General features: G+C 46.1%; 1 protein-coding gene across 1 annotated transcript in view; it reads right to left on the bottom strand.

Moving 5' to 3' along the window:
- The window catches only part of LOC139384621 (multiple epidermal growth factor-like domains protein 11), a 220266-nt gene extending 202413 nt beyond the window's left edge, over window positions 1-17853 (bottom strand). The window contains exon 1 of the mRNA XM_071129439.1: window positions 17746-17853. Coding sequence (XP_070985540.1) covers window positions 17746-17853 — 108 coding nt within the window. The remainder of the gene's footprint in view (window positions 1-17745) is intronic.
- Between the last annotated feature and the right edge of the window lie 5604 nt (window positions 17854-23457).

The following is a 23457-nucleotide window of genomic DNA, read 5'->3' as shown; positions in this document are numbered from 1 at the left end:
CCTACATAAAAGCTATCTACATAGAGACACTATAGAAGACCCTACATAGAGACACTATAGATGACCCTACCTAGAGCTATTGACATAGAGACACTATAGACGACCCTACATAGAGCTATCTATGTAGGTTCTATCTATAGAGGTTCCATCTCCTCTGATCTAGAGCTACAGATCTACATAGAGCAGCACTAATAACAGGGAAAACATTCATTAGTTGTCTCAACAAGAACATTGATGAATGAAAATGTAAACACAGTTGAAGTTGGAAATTTACATACACTTAGGTTGGAGTCATTAAAACTCGTTTTTCAACAACTCCACACATTTCTTGTTAACAAACTATAGTCTTGGCAAGTTGGTTAGGACATCTACATTGTGCATGACACAAGTAATTTTTCCAACAATTGTTTACAGACAGATAATTTAACTTATAATTCACTGTATAACAATTCCAGTGGGTCAGAAGTTTACATACACTAAGTTGACTGCCTTTAAACAGCTTGGAAAATTCCAGAAAAGTATGTCATGGCTTTAGAAGCTTCTGATAGGATATTTGACATAATTTGAGTCAATTGGAGGTGTACCTGTGGATGTATTTCAAGGCATACCTTCAAACTCAGTGCTTCTTTGCTTGACATCATGGGAAAATCAAAAGAAATCAGCCAAGACCTCAGAAAATATATTGTAGACCTCCACAAGTCTGGTTCATCCTTGTGAGCAATTTCTAAATGCCTGAAGATACCACATTCATCTGTACAAACATTTGTACGTAAGTATAAACACCATGGGACCATGCAGCCGTCATACCGCTCAGGAAGGAGACGCGTTCTGTCTCCTAGAGATGAACGTACTTTGGTGCAAGCAGAAGAACACCATCCCAACCGTGAAGCACGGGGGTGGCAGCATCATGTTGTGGGGGTGCTTTGCTGCAGGAGGGACTGGTGCACTTCACAAAATAGATGGCATCATGAGAAAGGAAAATTATGTAGATATATTGAAGCAACATCTCAAGACATCAGTCAGGAAGTTAAAGCTTGGTCGCAAATGGGTCTTCCAAATGGACAATGACCCCAAGCATACTTCCAAAATTGTGGCAAAATGGCTTAAGGACAACAATGTCATGGTATTGGAGTGGCCATCACAAAGCCCTGACATCAATCCCAATAAAAATTTGTGGGCAGAACTGAAAAAGCGTGTGCGAGCAAGGAGGCCTACAAACCTGACTCAGTTACACCAGCTCTGTCAGGAGGAATGGGCCAAAATTCACCCAACTTATTGTGGGAAGCTTGTGGAAGGCTACCCGAAACGTTTGACTCATATTAAACAATTTAAAGGCAATGCTACCAAATACTAATTGAGTGTATGTAAACTTCTGACCCACTGGGAATGTGATGAAAGAAATTCTCTCTACTATTATTCTGACATTTCACATTTTTAAAATAAAGTGGTGATCCTAACTGACCTAAGACAAATGTCAGGAATTGTGAAAAACTGAGTTGAAATGTATTTGGCTAAGGTGTATGTAAACTTCCCGACTTCAACTGTATATAATTGTGTTTAATGCTTATTGCACATTTATAAAAGACAGACTAGACAGCAAGTAGTATAACAGACTTTGGCTAAAATGCAGCAGCTCGCGGTAATGCCGCGCTCAACAAACTGAGCATTCATTTTACAGAATCAATGTTCCTTGATACTCCTGTTTTGGTAGTGTCTGCTCTGCACGCGATTAAATGAGTTGAGACATGAAAAATAAGGGTGTCATTTAGAAAGGTTAGGTTCTCTTCTCTTACAGTAAAATAATGTCTGAGTGTGTTGTGGTGTCAATATGACCCATTCTGTTGGACCGAACCTCAAATGCTAATAGGGAGTTGAAACTGCTTTTCAGAGAGGAAGATGAGATCTCTCAACTCTGTTGGTGTGAGGAGGGGGAGGAGCTTCTTAGGGGGAGGGGCTTGGTGTGAGGGGAGGGGGAGGGGCTTGGTGTGAGTGGCAGGGGGAGGGGCTTGGTGTGTGTAAACCATAGAGGAAGGGGAGAAGCAAGAGGTTTTACTCCAAAATCTGTCCACAATAAGCCCAATGCGTTTCTATGGGCTTAATGTGTCGCCTGCCTGCTTGTCGCCTGCCTTCCCGCCTTTGGGACAACGATTCCCATTGTTAGGGCGGAGACATGAGCATCTCATCATTACAGATCTTTGGTGTCAAAGGGAAGGTGCACACAGCACAGAGAAACGAAGGAGACGAGACCAAAAAGACAACATGAGAACAAGCGAACATAAATCCAGAAACACTTTTTTTTTTTTTTTAAACATTGATTAACATACATCTGAATTAATTGAATTAGTTTGAAATATCGCCCAGGCCTACAGCCATTACCTTTATAAAGTCTCTCCTCCCTTTATAAAGTCTCTCCTCCCTTTTTAAAGTCCCTCCTCCCTTTATAAAGTCTCTCCTCCCTTTATAAAGTCTCTCCTCCCTTTATAAAGTCCCTCCTCCCTTTATAAAGTCTTTCCTCCCTTTATATAAAGTCTCTCCTCCCTTTATAAAGTCTCTCCTCCCTTTATAAAGTCTCTCCTCCCTTTATAAAGTCTCTCCTCCCTTTCTAAAGTCCATCCTCCCTTTATAAAGTCTCTCCTCCCTTTTTAAAGTCCCTCCTCCCTTTATAAAGTCTCTCCTCCCTTTATAAAGTCCCTCCTCCCTTTATAAAGTCTCTAATGTGGTTGAGTGTGTTTGCCTGTATGGGGGGGAGGCATTAAACAGGGTAGGCCACTTGATTTCAACATCCTTCATAGAACTGCTTATATTATTAATCATATTATTATGCATATCATTAGTCAATTGTGGGAATCAATTAAGATATGCAGTACCAGTCAAATTATATATATATATACAGTACCAGTCAACAGTTTGGACACACCTACTCATTCAAGGGTTTTTCTTTATTTTTACTATTTTCTACATTGTAGAATAATAATGACGACATCAAAACTATGAAATAACACATATGGAATCATGTGGTAACCAAAAAAGTGTTAAAACAAATAAAAATATATTTTATGTTTGAGATTCTTCAAAGTAGCCCCCCTTGATGACAGCTCTGCACACTCTTGGTAAATGGAAATGATGCAGACGATGACATTGGTAGAAGCCACACTCTATCTGCACTATTAAAGCTGACCTGCCTTCTAATAAAAAATACAAGTATTTCTTACCCAGACAGACACAAAACTACAACCTACTGTGTTTAATTCAACCATCCAGACAGACAGACAGACAGACTGCCTGCCCCCCATCCAGACAGACACAAAACTACAACCTACTGTGTTTAATTCGACCATCCAGACAGACAGACAGACTGCCTGCCCCCCATCCAGACAGACACAAAACTACAACCTACTGTGTTTAATTCAACCATCCAGACAGACAGACAGACTGCCTGCCCCCCATCCAGACAGACAGACAGACTGCCTGCCCCCCATCCAGACAGACAGACAGACTGCCTGCACACCCCATCCAGACAGACAGACAGACTGCCTGCCCCCCATCCAGACAGACTGACCGCCCCCCATCCAGACAGACTGCCTGCCCCCCATCCAGACAGACAGACTGCCTGCCTGCCCAACCCATCCAGACAGAATACCTGCCCCCCCATCCAGACAGACTGCCTGCCCCCCATCCAGACAGACTGCCTGCCCCCCATCCAGACAGACAGACAGCCCACCTCCCATCCATCCAGACAGACAGATCTAGTTAAACACCAGCCTACCTGATTAAATGCATCACTATCAAGGGCTTGATGATGAGTTGATCATTTAAATCAGACAAGCAGACAGACAGACAAACAGACAGACAGACAAACAGACAGACCCCCATTGATCAGGGACTTGCACCGTATAGCGCTGAATAAGCACATAGCCTAATGCCTGGCTTAAAAGACACCCATCACCAATATTACACTCACAGAGAGCTTAGTGTAATACCTAGCCCAGCAAAACACCTTACCCAATATCAGCCTGATAATGCCTAGCCCAGCAAAACACCTTACCCAATATCAGCCTGATAATGCCTAGCCCAGCAAAACACCTTACCCAATATCAGCCTGATAATGCCTAGCCCAGCAAAACACCTTACCCAATATCAGCCTGATAATACCTAGCCCAGCAAAACACCTTACCCAATATCAGCCTGATAATGCCTAGCCCAGCAAAACACCTTACCCAATATCAGCCTGATAATGCCTAGCCCAGCAAAACACCTTACCCAATATCAGCCTGATAATGCCTAGCCCAGCAAAACACCTTACCCAATATCAGCCTGTTAATGCCTAGCCCAGCAAAACACCTTACCCAATATCAGCCTGATAATGCCTAGCCCAGCAAAACACCTTACCCAATATCAGCCTGATAATGCCTAGCCCAGCAAAACACCTTACCCAATATCAGCCTGATAATGCCTAGCCCAGCAAAACATCTTACCCAATATCAGCCTGATAATACCCAGCCCAGCAAAACACCTTACCCAATATCAGCCTGATAATGCCTAGTCTATCACAACACCTTACCCAATATCAGCCTGATAATGCCTAGTCTAACACAACACCTTACCCAATATCAGCCTGATAATGCCTAGCCCAGCAAAACACCTTACCCAATATCAGCCTGATAATGCCTAGCCCAGCAAAACACCTTACTCAATATCAGCCTGATAATGCCTAGCCCAGCAAAACACCTTACCCAATATCAGCCTGATAATGGCTAGTCTAACACAACACCTTACCCAATATCAGCCTGATAATGCCTAGCCCAGCAAAACACCTTACCCAATATCCGCCTGATAATGCCTAGTCTAACACAACACCTTACCCAATATCAGCCTGATAATGGCTAGTCTAACACAACACCTTACCCAATATCAGCCTGATAATGCCTAGCCCAGCAAAACACCTTACCCAATATCAGCCTGATAATGCCTAGCCCAGCAAAACACCTTACCCAATATCAGCCTGATAATGCCTAGCCCAGCAAAACACCTTACCCAATATCAGCCTGATAATGCCTAGCCCAGCAAAACACCTTACCCAATATCAGCCTGATAATACCTAGCCCAGCAAAACACCTTACCCAATATCAGCCTGATAATGCCTAGCCCAGCAAAACACCTTACCCAATATCAGCCTGATAATGCCTAGCCCAGCAAAACACCTTACCCAATATCAGCCTGATAATGCCTAGCCCAGCAAAACACCTTACCCAATATCAGCCTGTTAATGCCTAGCCCAGCAAAACACCTTACCCAATATCAGCCTGATAATGCCTAGCCCAGCAAAACACCTTACCCAATATCAGCCTGATAATGCCTAGCCCAGCAAAACACCTTACCCAATATCAGCCTGATAATGCCTAGCCCAGCAAAACATCTTACCCAATATCAGCCTGATAATACCCAGCCCAGCAAAACACCTTACCCAATATCAGCCTGATAATGCCTAGTCTAACACAACACCTTACCCAATATCAGCCTGATAATGCCTAGTCTAACACAACACCTTACCCAATATCAGCCTGATAATGCCTAGCCCAGCAAAACACCTTACCCAATATCAGCCTGATAATGCCTAGCCCAGCAAAACACCTTACTCAATATCAGCCTGATAATGCCTAGCCCAGCAAAACACCTTACCCAATATCAGCCTGATAATGGCTAGTCTAACACAACACCTTACCCAATATCAGCCTGATAATGCCTAGCCCAGCAAAACACCTTACCCAATATCCGCCTGATAATGCCTAGTCTAACACAACACCTTACCCAATATCAGCCTGATAATGGCTAGTCTAACACAACACCTTACCCAATCCAATATCAGCCTGATAATGGCTAGTCTAACACAACACCTTACCCAATATCAGCCTGATAATGGCTAGTCTAACACAACACCTTACCCAATATCAGCCTGATAATGCCTAGTCTAACACAACACCTTACCCAATATCAGCCTGATAATGCCTAGTCTAACACAACACCTTACCCAATATCAGCCTGATAATGGCTAGTCTAACACAACACCTTACCCAATCCAATATCAGCCTAATAATGGCTAGTCTAACACAACACCTTACCCAATATCAGCCTGATAATGCCTAGCCCAGCAAAACACCTTACTCAATATCAGCCTGATAATGCCTAGCCCAGCAAAACACCTTACCCAATATCAGCCTGATAATGGCTAGTCTAACACACCTTACCCAATATCAGCCTGATAATGCCTAGCCCAGCAAAAAACCTTACCCAATATCCGCCTGATAATGCCTAGTCTAACACAACACCTTACCCAATATCAGCCTGATAATGGCTAGTCTAACACAACACCTTACCCAATATCAGCCTGATAATGGCTAGTCTAACACAACACCTTACCCAATATCAGCCTGATAATGCCTAGTCTAACACCACACCTTACCCAATATCAGCCTGATAATGCCTAGTCTAACACAACACCTTACCCAATATCAGCCTGATAATGCCTAGTCTAACACAACACCTTACCCAATATCAGCCTGATAATGCCTAGTCTAACACAACACCTTACCCAATATCAGCCTGATAATGGCTAGTCTAACACAACACCTTACCCAATATCAGCCTGATAATGCCTAGTCTAACACAACTAACACAACACCTCACCAACAGAGAAACCCATCACGTTCAGACTTAAAAGCTCAACTCTAAGCCAAGTGATTTTTTTTCCTGAGGTAAACCCATTCCATACATAGATAGACGTAGTTTCTAAACCTTCATATCAATGCTGTTGATATGTGATTGACAGTTGTTCTGCTGAACAGTAGAATCATGTTCAAACAGTCAGGAAGTGTAATTTGTGAGCGATTGATTTCATCTGGTGGTGATTTCATGGCTCAGCACACACACACACACACACACACACAGTGAGGCAAGGCAGATCTACATGACGTTTAGACTGCATGGACAATCATGTTGGACACAGTCAGCATGGATTTAAAGTGCTGAGTAGAGAAGGACACACGGTAGCATAATCACACCAGATGTTGGTTTAGCTAACATGGTAGCATAATCACACCAGATGTTGGTTTAGCGAACATGGTAGCATTATCACACCAGATGTTGGTTTAGCGAACATGGTAGCATAATCACACCAGATGTTGGTTTAGCTAACATGGTAGCATAATCACACCAGATGTTGGTTTAGCGAACATGGTAGCATAATCACACCAGATGTTGGTTTAGCGAACATGGTAGCATAATCACACCAGATGTTGGTTTAGCTAACATGGTAGCATAATCACACCAGATGTTGGTTTAGCGAACATGGTAGCATTATCACACCAGATGTTGGTTTAGCGAACATGGTAGCATAATCACACCAGATGTTGGTTTAGCTAACATGGTAGCATAATCACACCAGATGTTGGTTTAGCTAACATGGTAGCATAATCACACCAGATGTTGGTTTAGCGAACATGGTAGCATAATCACACCAGATGTTGGTTTAGCTAACATGGTAGCATAATCACACCAGATGTTGGTTTAGCTAACATGGTAGCATAATCACACCAGATGTTGGTTTAGCTAACATGGTAGCATAATCACACCAGATGTTGGTTTAGCGAACATGGTAGCATAATCACACCAGATGTTGGTTTAGCTAACATGGTAGCATAATCACACCAGATGTCGGTTTCTCTAACACAGTAGCATAATCACACCAGATGTTGGTTTAGCTAACATGGTAGCATAATCACACCAGATGTCGGTTTAGCTAACATGGTAGCATAATCACAACAGATGTTGGTTTCTCTAACATGGTAGCATAATCACACCAGATGTCGATTTCTCTAACACGGTAGCATAATCACACCAGATGTTGGTTTAGCTAACATGGTAGCATAATCACACCAGATGTCGGTTTCTCTAACACGGTAGCATAATCACACTAGATGTTGGTTTAGCTAACATGGTAGCATAATCACACCAGATGTTGGTTTCTCTAACATGGTAGCATAATCACACCAGATGTTGGTTTCCTAACATGGTAGCATATTCACACCAGATGTTGGTTTAGCTAACATGGTAGCATAATCACACCAGATGTCGGTTTAGCTAACATGGTAGCATATTCACACCAGATGTTGGTTTAACTAACATGGTAGCATAATCATACCAGATGTTGGTTTCTCTAGCATGGTAGCATATTCACACCAGATGTCGGTTTCTCTAACATGGTAGCATTATCACACCAGATGTTGGTTTCTCTAACATGGTAGCATAATCACACCAGATGTCGGTTTAGCTAACATGGTAGCATAATCACACCAGATGTTGGTTTAGCTAACATGGTAGCATAATCACACCAGATGTTGGTTTAGCTAACATGGTAGCATCATCACACCAGATGCTGGTTTCCTAACAGGTACCATGGGGATAACACTGGGACTATGTTTGCTGAGACAGTCCTTTCCATTGACTTAACTTGCATTATTTTCATGAGTAAAAAACACTCCAACATACAACGGCAGTCTTTCACACCCGTTGATCCTGTGAAGAGCTGACGTCAACATGCTCCGTATCACACTACCGATGTCTTTATTTGTAGCACACAAGGGGAGGGTAATTCTGTTTCAGTGTGCAGAGGACTCTGCTGCATGAAATCACTGTTGATTTCTTTCCAGGTAAAGGCTCATCTGCACAGAGCTAAGACTTCAGCTTTCGGGTTGGCGAGTACAGTTGTGTAACATTGCATGAGATTGGAAAGATTTACGTAAGCACCTCAAAAATAATGCCTCAGGGCTTTATCTCAGCGGGCTAACATAGTCCCGTGGTGCGCAGGTGACTTGGGTTCAAAACCCAGTCGTTCACAGTGACAGATGACTTGGGTTCAAAACCCAGTCGTTCACAGTGACAGATGACTTGGGTTCAAAACCCAGTCGTTCACAGTGACAGGTGACTTGTCGTTCATAGTGACAGATGACTTGGGTACAAAACCCAGTCGTTCACAGTGACAGATGACTTGGGAACAAAACCCAGTCGTTCGCAGTGACAGATGACTTGGGTTCAAAACCCAGTCGTTCACAGTGACAGATGACTTGCCGTTCACAGTGACAGATGACTTGGGTTCAAAACCCAGTCGTTCACAGTGACAGATGACTTGGGTTCAAAACCCAGTCGTTCACAGTGACAGATGACTTGGGTTCAAAACCCAGTCGTTCACAGTGACAGGTGACTTGTCGTTCATAGTGACAGATGACTTGGGTACAAAACCCAGTCGTTCACAGTGACAGATGACTTGGGAACAAAACCCAGTCGTTCGCAGTGACAGATGACTTGGGTTCAAAACCCAGTCGTTCACAGCGACAGGCAGTAAGACAAGAGAGAAGGAGGCTGTGGGATTGTGGTGCTACTCCCTTGGGAACTGACAGACATAAGGCCTATCAGCCGTGTGTGTGTGTGTGTGTGTGTGTGTGTGTGTGTGTGTGTGTGTGTGTGTGTGTGTGTGTGTGTGTCCTATCTGCACCACAGCCTATATGGCTCTGATCAGCACTATCTGTAAAAAGTCACATTTCCCAATCCCTGTGGGAGTCCACCTGTCAATCAGACAAACTGTCCAATCATTGATCTCTGAATTAATGAGGGGGAGGGCATTGAAGGCTGAAGTAAGGGTTTTTCAAGTTTCCCTGTTTGTGTGTGTGTGTGTGTATGTGTGTGTGTGTGTGTGTGTGTGTGTGTGTGTGTGTGTGTGTGTGTGTGTGTGTGTGTGTGCGTGCGTGCGTACGTGTGTGTATATTGGGAAGGGAGGAGACTTGGCTGACCCCCTCTACATTGTGGGGGATTTGCTTATTGGGGAAATGTGCCTACCCTGGATTAGCTGAATATTGGTCCAGAACTTTCCGATCTATATTTATGTTCAATAAAACTGATCAGTCTTAGACAGATGGAAGAGAAGATACAGACTTCTTCAACAGCCTGTTAGGGGGATCGGAGTCGCTATTTAAAGACACAAGAATGGGTCATGTTCATTAGGCAACAAACTGTAGAAAACAAGACTGGAACAGGGAGGAACTAACCAGACTTGTCCAATAAGAAACGCTCATTTAACATTTTTCTGGAAAAACGTTTTAAAAACGTTTTCCAAGCGTGTCGTTATGAACACGACCCTGATGATGTCTTTGACCCGATGATGACGGTAAAAATACTTCCAAAACTTCCTGATGAGGACAGCTTTGCATTTCCCCAAGCTCCCTGTCCGGCCTATCAGCTAACAGCACGGTGGTCCTGACTAAGCCAGTTTCAGAAATTACTTCTGTACTGAACTCAAAGTAGCTAATCCTAAACCAAATCCCAGAAAAAAACCTTTAAAGCCAACAGAATGGGAAAAACATAATCTGTCTTTTCTGATTACTCACTAATAACATATCACCATATGAAATATAATATATAAATATATATATATATATATCATAATCATATTAAATTTGGCCTTCCTGTGGCTTTATTAAGACGATGCTAACTTTGATGTAGTGTTTCTACTAGGGTTGTGAAGATACCAATATCACATTTTCCATGGCAACAATAAAAACAGATCAAACTGTTGTCCTTTAAAAACCTGCTGTATGTAACATAGTGTGTGATATAGCCTGGTCCTAAACCTGCTGTATGTAACATAGTGTGTGATATAGCCTGGTCCTAAACCTGCTGAATGTAACATAGTGTGTGATATAGCCTGGTCCTAAACCTGCTGTATGTAACATAGTGTGTGATATAGCCTGGTCCTAAACCTGCTGTATGTAACATAGTGTGTGATATAGCCTGGTCCTAAACCTGCTGTATGGAACATAGTGTGTGATATAGCCTGGTCCTAAACCTGCTGTATGGAACATAGTGTGTGATATAGCCTGGTCCTAAACCTGTTGTATGTAACATAGTGTGTGATATAGCCTGGTCCTAAACCTGCTGTATGGAACATAGTGTGTGATATAGCCTGGTCCTAAACCTGCTGTATGGAACATAGTGTGTGATATAGCCTGGTCCTAAACCTGCTGTATGGAACATAGTGTGTGATATAGCCTGGTCCTAAACCTGCTGAATGTAACATAGTGTGTGATATAGCCTGGTCCTAAACTTGCTGTATGTAACATAGTGTGTGATATAGCCTGGTCCTAAACCTGCTGTATGGAACATAGTGTGTGATATAGCCTGGTCCTAAACCTGCTGTATGGAACATAGTGTGTGATATAGCCTGGTCCTAAACCTGCTGTATGGAACATAGTGTGTGATATAGCCTGGTCCTAAGCCTGCTGTATGGAACATAGTGTGTGATATAGCCTGGTCCTAAACCTGCTGTATGTAACATAGTGTGTGATATAGCCTGGTCCTAAACCTGTTGTATGGAACATAGTGTGTGATATAGCCTGGTCCTAAACCTGCTGTATGGAACATAGTGTGTGATATAGCCTGGTCCTAAACCTACTGTATGGAACATAGTGTGTGATATAGCCTGGTCCTAAACCTGCTGTATGGAACATAGTGTGTGATATAGCCTGGTCCTAAACCTGCTGTATGGAACATAGTGTGTGATATAGCCTGGTCCTAAGCCTGCTGTATGGAACATAGTGTGTGATATAGCCTGGTCCTAAACCTGCTGTATGTAACATAGTGTGTGATATAGCCTGGTCCTAAACCTGTTGTATGGAACATAGTGTGTGATATAGCCTGGTCCTAAACCTGCTGTATGGAACATAGTGTGTGATATAGCCTGGTCCTAAACCTGCTGTATGGAACATAGTGTGTGATATAGCCTGGTCCTAAACCTGCTGTATGGAACATAGTGTGTGATATAGCCTGGTCCTAAACATGCTGTATGTAACATAGTGTGTGATATAGCCTGGTCTTAAACCTGCTGTATGGAACATATTGTGTGATATAGCCTGGTCTTAAACCTGCTGTATGGAACATAGTGTGTGATATAGCCTGGTCTTAAACCTGCTGTATGGAACATAGTGTGTGATATAGCCTGGTCTTAAACCTGCTGTATGGAACATAGTGTGTGATATAGCCTGGTCCTAAACATGCTGTATGTAACATAGTGTGTGATATACCCTGGTCCTAAACCTGCTGTATGGAACATAGTGTGTGATATAGCCTGGTCCTAAACCTGCTGTATGGAACATAGTGTGTACTATAGCCTGGTCCTAAACCTGCTGTATGGAACATAGTGTGTACTATAGCCTGGTCCTAAACCTGTTTGGTAAATAAATACATGTGACTCTGGAAGACATCATAATGATGTCTGTTTCCAACATTACGGCTGTTTTCCTAAAGAAGTTTAATCTGCTTGGTGTTTTGTTTTTCATGTCACGATACTAACGATTACTGCGATACTGGTCGTGTCCCGGCCCTAGTTTCTACAGCTTTTAACTTGGCAGTTCAAAATACAAGGAATAACATTGTACAGGTCATATCATTGTACAGGTCATAACATTGTACAGTCATAACATTGTACAGGTCATAACATTGTACAGGTCATAACATTGTACAGGTCATATCATTGTACAGTCATATCATTGTACAGTCATATCATTGTACAGTCATATCATTGTACAGGTCATATCATTGTACAGTCATATCATTGTACAGTCATATCATTGTACAGTCATATCATTGTACAGGTCATAACATTGTACAGGTCATAACATTGTACAGGTCATAACATTGTACAGGTCATAACATTGTACAGGTCATAACATTGTACAGGTCATAACATTGTACAGGTCATATCATTGTACAGGTCATATCATTGTACAGGTCATAACATTGTACAGTCATATCATTGTACAGTCATATCATTGTACAGTCATATTATTGTACAGTTGTAACGGGTTTCGTCTTCATACGAAGGAGAGTCGGACCAAAATGCAGCGTGTGGTTTACGATCCATGTTTATTAATAATACGAAACACGAATCTCCAATACAATACTACAAAACAAAACGTAACGAACGAAACGAAAACCTAAACAGCCTATCTGGTGAAAAACACATAGACAGGAACAATCACCCACAAACACACAGTGAAACCCAGGCTACCTAAATATGGTTCCCAATCAGAGACAATGACGAACACCTGCCTCTGATTGAGAACCATATCAGGCCGAACATAGAACTGGACAAACTAGACATGTAACATAGAATGCCCACTCAGATCACACCCTGACCAACCAAAACATAGAAAATACAAAGCAAACTATGGTCAGGGCGTGACAGTACCCCCCCCCCCCAAGGTGCGGACTCCGGCCGCAAAACCTGAACCTATAGGGGAGGGTCTGGGTGGGCATCTGTCCGCGGTGGCGGCTCTGGCGCTGGACGTGGACCCCACTCCATGACAGTTTTAATCCCCCTCCTAAACGTCCCTAAATAGGTTACCCACCACAATGATAACATGGGACAGAGGGACAGCTCGGGACAGAGGTAACTCGGGACAGATGGGTAGCTCAGCACTGAGAGGAAGCTCAGCACTGAGAAGAAGCTCAGCACTGAGAGGAAGCCCAGGCAGGTAGTAGAAACTACCAGAACCTGGCTGGCTGGCGGTTTCAGCAGATCCTGGTCGACTGGCGGATCTGGGAGAATCTGGTCGACTGGCGGATCTGGGAGAATCTGGTCGACTGGCGGATCTGGGAGAATCTGGTCGACTGGCGGATCTGAGAGAGTCTGGACGACTGGCAGATCTGAGAGAGTCTGGACGACTGGCAGATCTGGAAGAGTCTGGTCGACTGGCAGATCTGGAAGAGTCTGGTCGACTGGCAGATCTGGAAGAGTCTGGTCGACTGGCAGATCTGGAAGAGTCTGGTCGACTGGCAGATCTGGAAGAGTCTGGTCGACTGGCAGATCTGGAAGAGTCTGGTCGACTGGCAGATCTGGAAGAGTCTGGACGACTGGCAGATCTGGAAGAGTCTGGACGACTGGCAGATCTGGAAGAGTCTGGACGACTGGCAGATCTGGAAGAGTCTGGACGACTGGCAGATCTGGAAGAGTCTGGTCGACTGGCAGATCTGGAAGAGTCTGGTCGACTGGCAGATCTGGAAGAGTCTGGTCGACTGGCAGATCTGGAAGAGTCTGGTCGACTGGCAGATCTGGAAGAGTCTGGACGACTGGCAGATCTGGAAGAGTCTGGACGACTGGCAGATCTGGAAGAGTCTGGACGACTGGCAGATCTGGAAGAGTCTGGACGACTGGCAGATCTGGAAGAGTCTGGACGACTGGCAGATCTGGAAGAGTCTGGTCGACTGGCAGCTCTGGCTGCTCCATGCTGACTGGCTGCTCCATGATGACTGGTAGCTCTGGCTGCTCCATGCTGACTGGCTGCTCCATGCTGACTGGCAGCTCTGGCTGCTCCATGCTGACTGGCTGCTCCATGCTGACTGGCAGCTCTGGCTGCTCCATGCTGACTGGCAGCTCTGGCTGCTCCATGCTGACTGGCTGCTCCATGCTGACTGGCTGCTCCATGCTGACTGGCGGCCCTGGCTGCTCCATGCTGACTGGCGGCCCTGGCTGCTCCATGCTGACTGGCGGCCCTGGCTGCTCCATGCTGACTGGCGGCCCTGGCTGCTCCTTGCAGACTGGCAGCTCCTTGCAGACTGGCAGCTCTAAGCTAACTGGCAGCTCTATGCTAACTGGCAGCTCTATGCTAACTGGCAGTTCTGAACAGGCGGGAGACTCCGGCAGCGCTGTAGAGGCGGAAAGCTCTGACAGCGCTAAACAGGCGGGAGACTCCGACAGCGCTGGAGAGGAGGAGGGCTCCGACAGCGCTGGACAGGCGAGGCGCACTGTAGGCCTGATGCGTGGTACTGGCACTGGTGGTACTGGGCCAAGGACACGCACAGGAAGCCTGGTGCGGGGAGCTGCTACCGGAGGGCTGGGGTGTGGAGGTGGTACTGGAAAAACCGGACCGTGCAGGCGCACTGGAGCTCTTGAGCACCGAGCCTGCCCAACCTTACCTGGTTGAATGCTCACGGTCGCCCTGCCAGTGCGGCGAGGTGGAATAGCCCGCACTGGGCTATGCAGGCGAACCGGAGACACCGAGCGCAAGGCTGGTGCCATGTAAGCCGGCCCAAGGAGACGCACTGGGGACCAGCTGCGTAGAGCCGGCTTCATGGCATTAGGCTCGACGCTCAATCTAGCCCGGCAGACACGCTGAGCTGGAATATACCGCACCGGGCTATGCACCCGCACTGGAGACACCGTGCGCACCACTGCATAACACGGTGCCTGTCCGGTCTCTCTAGCCCCCCGGTAAGCACAGGGAGTCTGCTCAGGTCTCCTACCTGGCATAGCCATACTCCCTGTTAGCCCCCCCCCAAGAAATTTTTGGGGCTGCCTCTCAGGCTTCCATCCGCGTCGCCGTGCTGCCTTCTCATACCAGCGCCTCTCTGCTTTCACCGCCTCCATTCTACGGTAACCCTCCTCGCACTGCTCCAGCGAATCCCAGGCGGGCTCCGGCACTCTCCCTGGGTCGGCCGCCCACCTGTCGATCTCCTCCCAAGTAGTATACTCCATACTGTACTCCTCCTTGGGCTGTTCCTGTTGTTTCTTATCCCGCTGCACCTTAGTGCGGCTACACTCCCCTGGTTTAGCCCAGGGTCCTCTCCCGTCGAGGATTTCCTCCCATGTCCAGAAATCCTTATTGCGCTTCTCCTCGCGCTGCTCCTGCCTGTTGACACGCTGCTTGGTCCGTTGGTGGTGGGTGATTCTGTAACGGGTTTCGTCTTCATACGAAGGAGAGTCGGACCAAAATGCAGCGTGTGGTTTACGATCCATGTTTATTAATAATACGAAACACGAATCTCCAATACAATACTACAAAACAAAACGTAACGAACGAAACGAAAACCTAAACAGCCTATCTGGTGAAAAACACATAGACAGGAACAATCACCCACCAACACACAGTGAAACCCAGGCTACCTAAATATGGTTCCCAATCAGAGACAATGACGAACACCTGCCTCTGATTGAGAACCATATCAGGCCGAACATAGAACTGGACAAACTAGACATGTAACATAGAATGCCCACTCAGATCACACCCTGACCAACCAAAACATAGAAAATACAAAGTAAACTATGGTCAGGGCGTGACAACAGTCATATCATTGTACAGTCATATCATTGTACAGTCATAACATTGTACAGTATGCCTTGAACACACTGAAGAAAACAAAACCATTATTAGTACTGTGTTGTCCTGTGCCAATAGAATATAAAGTAATTCTTGTTTTGCAAAACCACACAAGTCCAAACTCCACACCACTAACATCAGTATGTGCCCTGGGGCTGGTCTAGCAGATACGTCTGTGGCCTGCAGCACACATCTCCCTCCCAGTGTGGGTTGGGGCTGGTCTAGCAGATACGTCTGTGGCCTGCAGCACACATCTCCCTCCCTGTGTGGTTTAGGGTAAATCTCTCACCGTGGTTTAGGGTTAGGGGATGTCTCCCACCGTGAGTTAGGGTTAGGGGAGGTCTCCCACCGTGGGTTAGGGGAGGTCTCCTAGTGTGGGTTAGGGGATGTCTCCCACCGTGAGTTAGGGTTAGGGGAGGTCTCCCACCGTGGGTTAGGGGAGGTCTCCCAGAGTGGGTTAGGGGAGGTCTCCTAGTGTGGGTTAGGGGAGGTCTCCCACCGTGGGTTAGGGTTAGGGGAGGTCTCCCCGTGTGGGTTAGGGGAGGTCTCCCAGCGTAGGTTAGGGGAGGTCTCCCAGCGTAGGTTAGGGGAGGTCTCTCTCTCTCTCATTAAAATAAAATGTACAAAGTTTCAGTTTCACAACCAACAATCCCTATTCAATCACTGAAGCTATGACTCACACTGCGGAAGTTGGAACATATGATTGGCACACATTTAGGAAGATCACTCTCACTTTTTGCAGCGGGAGAGAGAGTGTTTCCCAAATGGCCCCCTATTTCCTATATACTGCACTTACTTTAGACCGTAGTGCACTATGTAGGGAATAAGGTTCTATTTGGGACGCACAAAGAGTCTCGCTGTGCTTTGGTTCTGCTGGACTTAACTCTAATCCACAGTAAAATGCTTCCTGCTCTCTTCTCCTTTTCTCCTCTCTTCTCCTCTTTTCTCCTCTCTTCTCCTCTCTTCTCCTTTTCTCCTCTCTTCTTCTCCTCTCTTCTCCTTTTCTCCTCTCTTCTCCTTTTCTCCTCTCGTCTTCTCCTCTCTTCTCCTCTCTTCTCCTCTCTTCTCCTCTCTTCTCCTCCTCTCCGGAGGTCTTTCACTGAAGCAAGCTGTCAAAGCTGTTTCACTTTTCAGTCGACAACTTCATTTTCATCCTCTAATCCAAGAAGAAATATCCTGAAAAGTCAACTAAATATGAGGAAGAGGAAGGACAGGTTTTCCATTCAGTCAGCAACTCTTTTCTAGATTCTGAGAGGATCGTGGTCAAGACGACACGTTCAGAACATGTCATTGACAGGCCCTGAAATGTGGCACTGAAATGGCACTGAAATGTGCCTCCACCACTAGCGTGTAAGAAACATGTTATTTACTGGGTCCAAAGAATGTATTTTCATGCATGAGAAATATCAGTGCTTCACTGACCCCTCACATGTACACACCTCTCTGGTGACACGGCACCATCCCACTGCTGACACCAGAGTGGTTATACTATCCACGTGGTTCATGATGTACACACCTCTCTGGTGACACGGCACCATCTCACCGCTGACACCAGAGTGGGTATACTATCCACGTGGTTCATGATGTACACACCTCTCTGACACGGCACCACCGCTGACACCAGAGTGGTTATACTATCCACGTGGTTCATGATGTTCACACCTCTCTGACACGGCACCATCCCACCGCTGACACCAGAGTGGTTATACTATCCACGTGGTTCATGATGTTCACACCTCTCTGACACGGCACCACCGCTGACACCAGAGTGGTTATACTATCCACGTGGTTCATGATGAACACACCTCTCTGGTGACACGGCACCATCCCACCGCTGACACCAGAGTGGTTATACTATCCACGTGGTTCATGATGTACACACCTCTCTGGTGACACCACCCCACCGCTGACACCAGAGTGGTTATACTATCCACTTGGTTCATGATGTACACACCTCTCTGGTGACACGGCACCATCTCACCTCTGACACCAGAGTGGTTGTACTATCCATGTGGTTCATGATGTACACACCTCTCTGGTGACACGGCACCATCTCACCTCTGACACCAGAGTGGTTGTACTATCCACGTGGTTCATGATGTACACACCTCTCTGGTGACACGGCACCATCTCACCTCTGACACCAGAGTGGTTATACTATCCACGTGGTTCATGATGTACACACCTCTCTGGTGACACGGCACCATCTCACCTCTGACACCAGAGTGGTTGTACTATCCACGTGGTTCATGATGTACACACCTCTCTGACACGGCACCATCTCACCGCTGACACCAGAGTGGTTATACTATCCACGTGGTTCATGATGTACACACCTCTCTGGTGACACGGCACCATCTCACCTCTGACACCAGAGTGGTTGTACTATCCACGTGGTTCATGATGTACACACCTCTCTGGTGACACGGCACCATCTCACCTCTGACACCAGAGTGGTTATACTATCCACGTGGTTCATGATGTACACACCTCTCTGGTGACACCATCCCACCGCTGACACCAGAGTGGTTATACTATCCACGTGGTTCATGATGTACACACCTCTCTGACACGGCACCACCGCTGACACCAGAGTGGTTATACTATCCACGTGGTTCATGATGTTCACACCTCTCTGGTGACACGGCACCATCCCATCGCTGACACCAGAGTGGTTATACTATCCACGTGGTTCATGATGTACACACCTCTCTGGTGACACCATCCCACCGCTGACACCAGAGTGGTTATACTATCCACGTGGTTCATGATGTACACACCTCTCTGGTGACACGGCACCATCTCACCTCTGACACCAGAGTGGTTATACTATCCACGTGGTTCAGGATGTACACACCTCTCTGGTGACACGGCACCATCTCACCTCTGACACCAGAGTGGTTGTACTATCCACGTGGTTCATGATGTACACACCTCTCTGGTGACACGGCACCATCTCACCTCTGACACCAGAGTGGTTATACTATCCACGTGGTTCATGATGTACACACCTCTCTGGTGACACGACACCATCCCACCGCTGACACCAGAGTGGTTATACTATCCACGTGGTTCATGATGTTCACACCTCTCTGGTGACACGGCACCATCTCACCTCTGACACCAGAGTGGTTGTACTATCCACGTGGTTCATGATGTACACACCTCTCTGGTGACACCATCCCACCAGAGTGGTTATACTATCCACGTGGTTCATGATGTACACACCTCTCTGGTGACACCATCCCACCGCTGACACCAGAGTGGTTATACTATCCACGTGGTTCAGGATGTTCAATCACATAGCCAATGGAGGAGAAACTGTTTTACAAATCATCACACAGACTTTCACCAATGGGACTTTCACCATGATAATAACAAGAGAATAATTGGTTGATTAGCCTACATTGCCTCCATACACGTTCCTCCCCCTTCCATACTCCTCCCCCTTCCATACTCCTCCCCCTTCCATACTCCTCTCCCACTGCCCCCCTCCTCTTTCCATACTCCTCCCCCTTCCATGCACCTCTCCAACTGCTCCCACCCTCCCACCCTCACCCATAATGCTCTTCTCCCACTGCACCCCTCCCCACCCCCTTCCATACTCCTCTCCCACTTCTCCCCTTCCTCCCCCCTCCCACCCTCACCCATAATGCTCTTCTCCCACTGCACCCCTCCCCACCCCCTTCCATACTCCTCTCCCACTTCTCCCCTTCCTCCCCCCCCCCACCCTCACCCATAATGCTCTTCTCCCACTGCACCCCTCCCCACCCCCTTCCATACTCCTCTCCCACCGCTCCCACCCTCCTCACCCATAATGCTCCTCTCCCACTGCACCCCTCCCCACCCCCTTCCATACTCCTCTCCCCTTCCTCCCCCATCCCTCCCTCCCTCCCTCCCTCCTCGCTGATGGCTCAGGTCAGGATGAGTTGCAGCACTCAACACTATTGAAACCTAGTGAGTGGCACTAATGGTAGTATGAGACACAGCCTGAGACACAACACAACCTCACTGCTCTTAACAACCTGATGGTGATGCCAAACAAACACAAAGCCCACAGCAGCCCCACTCTAAAGGAGTGTCTGTCCTTAGCCGGGTCACAGCAGCCCTGAGCTATACAACCAAATCCCATCATGCATTGCTTCCATTGGATGATCTCAGCGGCTGCTATCCCACTGCTTGGTAACAGCTTGGTCCAGAAGTAGAGACCGACATCCCAAATGGCACTGTTTGTCCTTCATACTGCATTACTTCACACTGCATAGCGCTCTGGTCAAAAGTAGTGCACTATATAGGGAATAGGGCTCTGGTCTATAGTAGTACCACTATATAGGGAATAGGGCTCTGGTCTATAGTAGTACTACTATATAGGGAATAGGGCTCTGGTCTATAGTAGTACCACTATATAGGGAATAGGGCCCTGGTCTATAGTAGTACCACTATATAGGGAATAGGGCTCTGGTCTATAGTAGTACCACTATATAGGGAATAGGGCCCTGGTCTATAGTAGTACCACTATATAGGGAATAGGGCTCTGGTCTATAGTAGTACCACTATATAGGGAATAGGGCCCTGGTCTATAGTAGTACCACTATATAGGGAATAGGGCTCTGGTCTATAGTAGTACCACTATATAGGGAATAGGGCTCTGGTCTATAGTAGTACCACTATATAGGGAATAGGGCTCTGGTCTATAGTAGTACCACTATATAGGAAATAGGGCTCTGGTCTATAGTAGTACCACTATATAGGGAATAGGACCCTGGTCTATAGTAGTACCACTATATAGGGAATAGGGCTCTAGTCTATAGTAGTACCACTATATAGGGAATAGGGCTCTGGTCTATAGTAGTACCACTATATAGGGAATAGGGCTCTGGTCTAAAGAAGTGCACTATATAGGGAATAGGGTGCTATTTGAGATGCATCCCCAGGCCCTTTGTCCATAGCACAGCACTCTGTGTGTTGGACCTGGTGAGAGGAGAGGAGAGGAGAGGAGGGGAGGGGAGAGGAGAGGAGAGGAGAGGAGAGGAGAGGAGAGGAGAGGAGAGCAGGGCATTGAGGACAGTTCTGTAATGGTTCCGTTGTCCAGCGAGACCTCCTGTCTTGACCGAGGTGCCCACCAGGCAGAAAGACGACCACTTTAAGTCTTTCATGTTGCCTTTATTCTTTTCTCAGTCTGTCTCTTTCTCCTTACCCCCCCCCCCCCTTTCTTCGCTCTTTGTTGGCAGATGAATAAAATGGATAAAGCCAAGGGCTCCTGGTCTTAATGGGTTCGGTTGTTTTTTATCTTCCTCTTGACGTTATGAAGGATTTGAATTTCATGACCGTTGTTTACCGTCTGAGTTCTAGAATGAGAAAGAAGGCGGAATGTGGAACTTCCATAATTCATAACTTCTGCTCCTTGCCAACCAGCCTGCTATCTCCTTCAGGTATACTGTAATAAATAAAGATTCAGACTTTGACCTCTATATCTGACATGAAACACAACCTCTAAAAGACAAAGTTCTCACCAATGAGTAAAGGAGGGGGAACAACAACTCCTTAAATTAACAAAAGCCTCCATATTTATGAACGCCTGTATCTGAAAGGCTCAAAACTAAGGACGTTTAAACAGCACGTTTATATTGGCATATATCTGTCTAAGGACATACGTCATGCATCAATGACTTCAGTATAAATAAATAAATCCAATCAGTGCAGAGAAGCGATAAATGAACCATAAGCTGCTGTACAGTAGCTAGCTGATCATCTTTGGGGACACGTGTGTGATGAAATCAAAGACAGTTCCTGTGTGGCTCAGTTCATAGCAGGCTAACAGTGGGTTTTCACCAACAACCAATTCAGCAGGAGTAGTTCCGCCCCATTCATTGCGAAGCGAAGCGTTGGGGCGAAGCATTGGAGGACTGTGGAGCTCCTATACCTATACCCAGTAACTATAAACTAATATAACTATACTATACTACTACAGTCTACAGATCCTCCTATACCCAATAACTATAAACTACTACAACTATACTATACTACTACAGTCTACAGATCCTCCTTTACCTATACCTAATAACTATAAACTACTATAACTATACTATACTACTACAGTCTACAGTCTATTACCCTCCTTTACCTATACCTAATAACTATAAACTACTACAACTATACTACTACAGTCTACAGATCCTCCTATACTATACTACCTCAGTCTACAGATCCCTGTAGCTACACTGTGGAGCTCCTATACCTATACCTAATAACTATAAACTACTACAACTATACTATACTACTACAGTCTACAGATCCCTGTACATTGATGCTCTAGTAGGATGTCCTTGGGATACTAACAGCCAGCCTGTCCAGTGATCACTCATTAATCAACACTGATTACATGTTATTGATCAGGTTGTCCCAGTTGAATAGGTTCAACAGCCTGGAAGAACTGGCAATTGACCCATTGTCAAGTCCCGCCCCAGATGTTTTTAGGCATTTGATTGATTGGCTGACGAACCAATTGCAGCTCTCCGGGTAGATAAAGAGGGTGGGGCTTGACAATGGGTCAATTGACGTGACTGAGACAACTTTTTGGCTCAGTCAACTAGAAACAACAGTTACTACTCAAATATCAATGCCCTGTAAGTAATTTGATCCGTTTCCATGACTATGTAATCTTATTAACATAAATAAAGGAAGATTGATGTACAACATATCAATCCACTCTTATGATGTCCCTACCCCTGCCTGCATTAGCCTACCCGTGCCTGCATTAGCCTACCCCTGCCTGCCTTAGCCTACCCCTGCCTGCATTAGCCTACCCCTGCATTAGCTTACCCCTGCCTGCATTAGCCTACCTCTGCATTAGCCTACCCCTGCCTGCCTTAGCCTACCCCTGCCTGCATTAGCCTACCTCTGCATTAGCCTACCCCTGCCTGCATTAGCCTATCCCTGCATTAGCCTACCCCTGCATTAGCCTACCCCTGCCTGCATTAGCCTACCTCTGCATTAGCCTACCCCTGCCTGCATTAGCCTATCCCTGCATTAGCCTACCCCTGCATTAGCCTACCCCTGCCTGCATTAGCCTACCCCTGCATTAGCCTACCCCTGCATTAGCCTATCCCTGCCTGCATTTGCCTACCCCTGCATTAGCCTACCCCTGCCTGCATTAGCCTACCCCTGCATTAGCCTACCCCTGCATTAGCCTACCCCTGCATTAGCCTACCCCTGCATTAGCCTACCCCTGCATTAGCCTACCCCTGCCTGCATT

The sequence above is a fragment of the Oncorhynchus clarkii genome, chromosome 26, assembly GCF_045791955.1.
Source record: "Oncorhynchus clarkii lewisi isolate Uvic-CL-2024 chromosome 26, UVic_Ocla_1.0, whole genome shotgun sequence".
NCBI lineage: Eukaryota > Metazoa > Chordata > Actinopteri > Salmoniformes > Salmonidae > Oncorhynchus > Oncorhynchus clarkii.
The sequence above is the reverse complement of the archived record's forward strand: the minus strand, read 5'-3'. Positions and strand labels throughout refer to the sequence as shown.